The sequence below is a fragment of the Alosa alosa genome, chromosome 17, assembly GCF_017589495.1.
Source record: "Alosa alosa isolate M-15738 ecotype Scorff River chromosome 17, AALO_Geno_1.1, whole genome shotgun sequence".
Classification (NCBI taxonomy): Eukaryota; Metazoa; Chordata; class Actinopteri; order Clupeiformes; family Clupeidae; genus Alosa; species Alosa alosa.
The window spans coordinates 8,361,315-8,363,814 of record NC_063205.1 but is presented as its reverse complement, the minus strand read 5'-3'; the positions used below and the strand labels follow the sequence as shown (position 1 = coordinate 8,363,814).

General features: G+C 47.3%; 1 protein-coding gene across 1 annotated transcript in view; it reads left to right on the top strand.

Moving 5' to 3' along the window:
• plxna4 (plexin A4) overlaps nt 1-2,500 on the top strand; it is a 260,400-nt gene that overhangs the window by 241,126 nt on the left and 16,774 nt on the right. The window contains 1 exon segment of the mRNA XM_048268791.1: nt 1,510-1,703. Coding sequence (XP_048124748.1) covers nt 1,510-1,703 — 194 coding nt within the window.

Genomic DNA, 2,500 nt, shown 5'->3' with positions numbered 1-2,500 from the left:
ATTGTTTTCACATACTTTTTTGAAAGTGTTCCTCATTCTCTTTTTCCAAGCTCTCGGCCTGCTATCTGTCAGACACGCAGTCATTTTTTCCCTCTGTTTTTTCTTTCCATCTGTTTCCAAATCACAATCTCTCTGTCTTTTCATCTGTTTCTCCAGAAGAGCTGTGTGAGTCAGTCATGTGGAGATTTGTCTCCGTTGGGTCTGCTGTGGTGAACTTTTTTTTATTATTTTCAACAAGTTTACCAATTTATACTAGGCTGATCAATTCTTTTCACACAAAGTGTAAACATTCATTCGTGAACCGTGATGTTTTGGTGTATGTGTAGGTTTGTGTGTATGTGTGTAGGTGTGTGTGTGTGTGTGTGTGTGTGTGTGTGTGTGTGTTTAAATGTCATTGCTCTCAAGCACCATGAATATTTCATGCTCTCAGACACCTGTTCGATCTCACGCCAGCAAACAGGCCGGGTGAAGAGGTTGTGCTACAACCCTGGATGGGGCAGCATAAAAAATTAAAACCTCGTAGTGTGTGTGTGTGTGTGTGTGTGTGTGTGTGTGTGTGTGTGTGTGTGTGTGTGTGTGTGTGTGTGTGTGTGTGTGCATGCGTGCGCTCTCCCCCTAAAACTTTTATATCTAATCTCAGATACTAGCACCCCTTCCCCCCACACACACACCACTCTCCACTCCCACCCCCCACACACTCTATTTACAAACTTTCCAAAAGGCCTGAGTATTTCTAACCAACACTATGCTACGGCTACATGCAAGCAATCCATCACGCATTAGGAAAATGACTCAACAGGGTCAAGAGAGATCTCATTCAACTCTAGTGTGACTAACCTCTTCACAGTGTCAAATTAAGTCTTAAGGGTGTACAAACAGATAACAGACCTCATCATAGAGCATATCAGCAAGCAAGTGACACTCACTCAATGAGAGAACAATGACACAAGCACAGTGAAGTATTGAGTGAGTAAAGATTAGGTGGCTGTGAGGGGTTCAGTCATTCAAGCTGTTCCTTCCATCTTCCACCGTGTGAAGAACATGGTCAAGAACACTAGGCAGCCCCTCCAGCTGAGGAGTGTGGCTGTTTGGGCTGCTCCCATGGACGGATTATGAACTTTCGGGCCCCTGGGCCTAGATGTATTGAGGGCCTCCCACTAATTGTCGCATATGTTTGAGGGGGGGGTTGGGGGTCCTTCCCCAGAAAAATGTAATTTGTTTGATGTGATTTCCTGTATTCTGGTGCATTTTGGGGGTGGCCAATACTAAATTCAATCAGATTCATAGCCTACATCCTGATTTGTTGATGATTCCATGCAAATGCTTGGGCTTCAGGGCCCCCTGACCTCTTGGGCCCCTGGGCCTGGGCCCGGTAGGCCCATGCAGTAAACCATCCCTGGCTGCTCCACTGTTCAGCCACTTGGAGCCTCTCTCATTTCTCCATCTCTCTCTCTCTCTTTCTCTCTCTCTCTCTGTCTCTTTCTCCCTCTCTTGTATTCCTCTGTTCAGAGAACATGATCAAGTACACTACAGGCAGCCCCGACAGCCTGCGCTCCCGCACACCCATGATCACGCCCGACCTGGAGAGTGGCGTCAAGGTGTGGCACCTGGTCAAGAACCACGAGCACGGCGACCAAAAGGAGGGCGACCGTGGCAGCAAGATGGTGTCCGAGATCTACTTGACCCGGCTACTGGCCACCAAGGTAAGCTGTCCCTCTAGTGCCTGCAGAGTAGTGGTGATGCCAGATACCTCCATGTTGCTGTAACTGGAAATCTTTAGAAGGCTTAGTTTGACAATAGCACACAGACTATTCAGACGATCTCTGTGGTATCTTATGGAGATTGAGGAAAATAACTGGTCCTAATTTGTTCAAAGTCCAATTTGGCCAGTTTTCCAAATTAGCCATAGTTGCATTAGGAAATGTAGCTATTGCCATAATCTAAATGTGATCTGGATGTTCCATGTCTCCTTCTGATTGAACCAGTCTGATGACTGTAAAGCTCTCTGTTAGCTGAACTGGTCTTCCTGCAGAATCTAATCTGGACCATTGAGATGCCTGAGATGTGTCGTGCTTTGGGTCCACAACAGCAGCTCATGGAGTAATTGGATATCCGCATGTATTATCACTCTCTCCCTCTCTCTCTTTGTCTCTCCCAGACTGAGAAGCAGAGGCCAGCTCATCTGTGCCAGGGATGTGTTAAGCAAGCCACAGTCATCCGCTCCCATCTAGCGTTGACATCACACAGCTAATGATAGCAATCTGGTGCCGGGCGAACCCGAGTTGCCAAGGTGTCCCTAGGGGAGGGAGACGGAGTGTGTCTGTGTGTGAGAGAGAGAGAGAGAGAGAGAGAGAGAGAGAGAGAGAGAGAGAGAGAGAGAGATGTGTTCAGACGAAAATAGCAACAGACGTTTAAATGATTGGCTCTGAGCTCTCTCTCTCTTTTTTTCTCTCGCTCTCTCTCTCTCTTTCTCTCTCCCTAAGCACCATGCCCCCCCTCC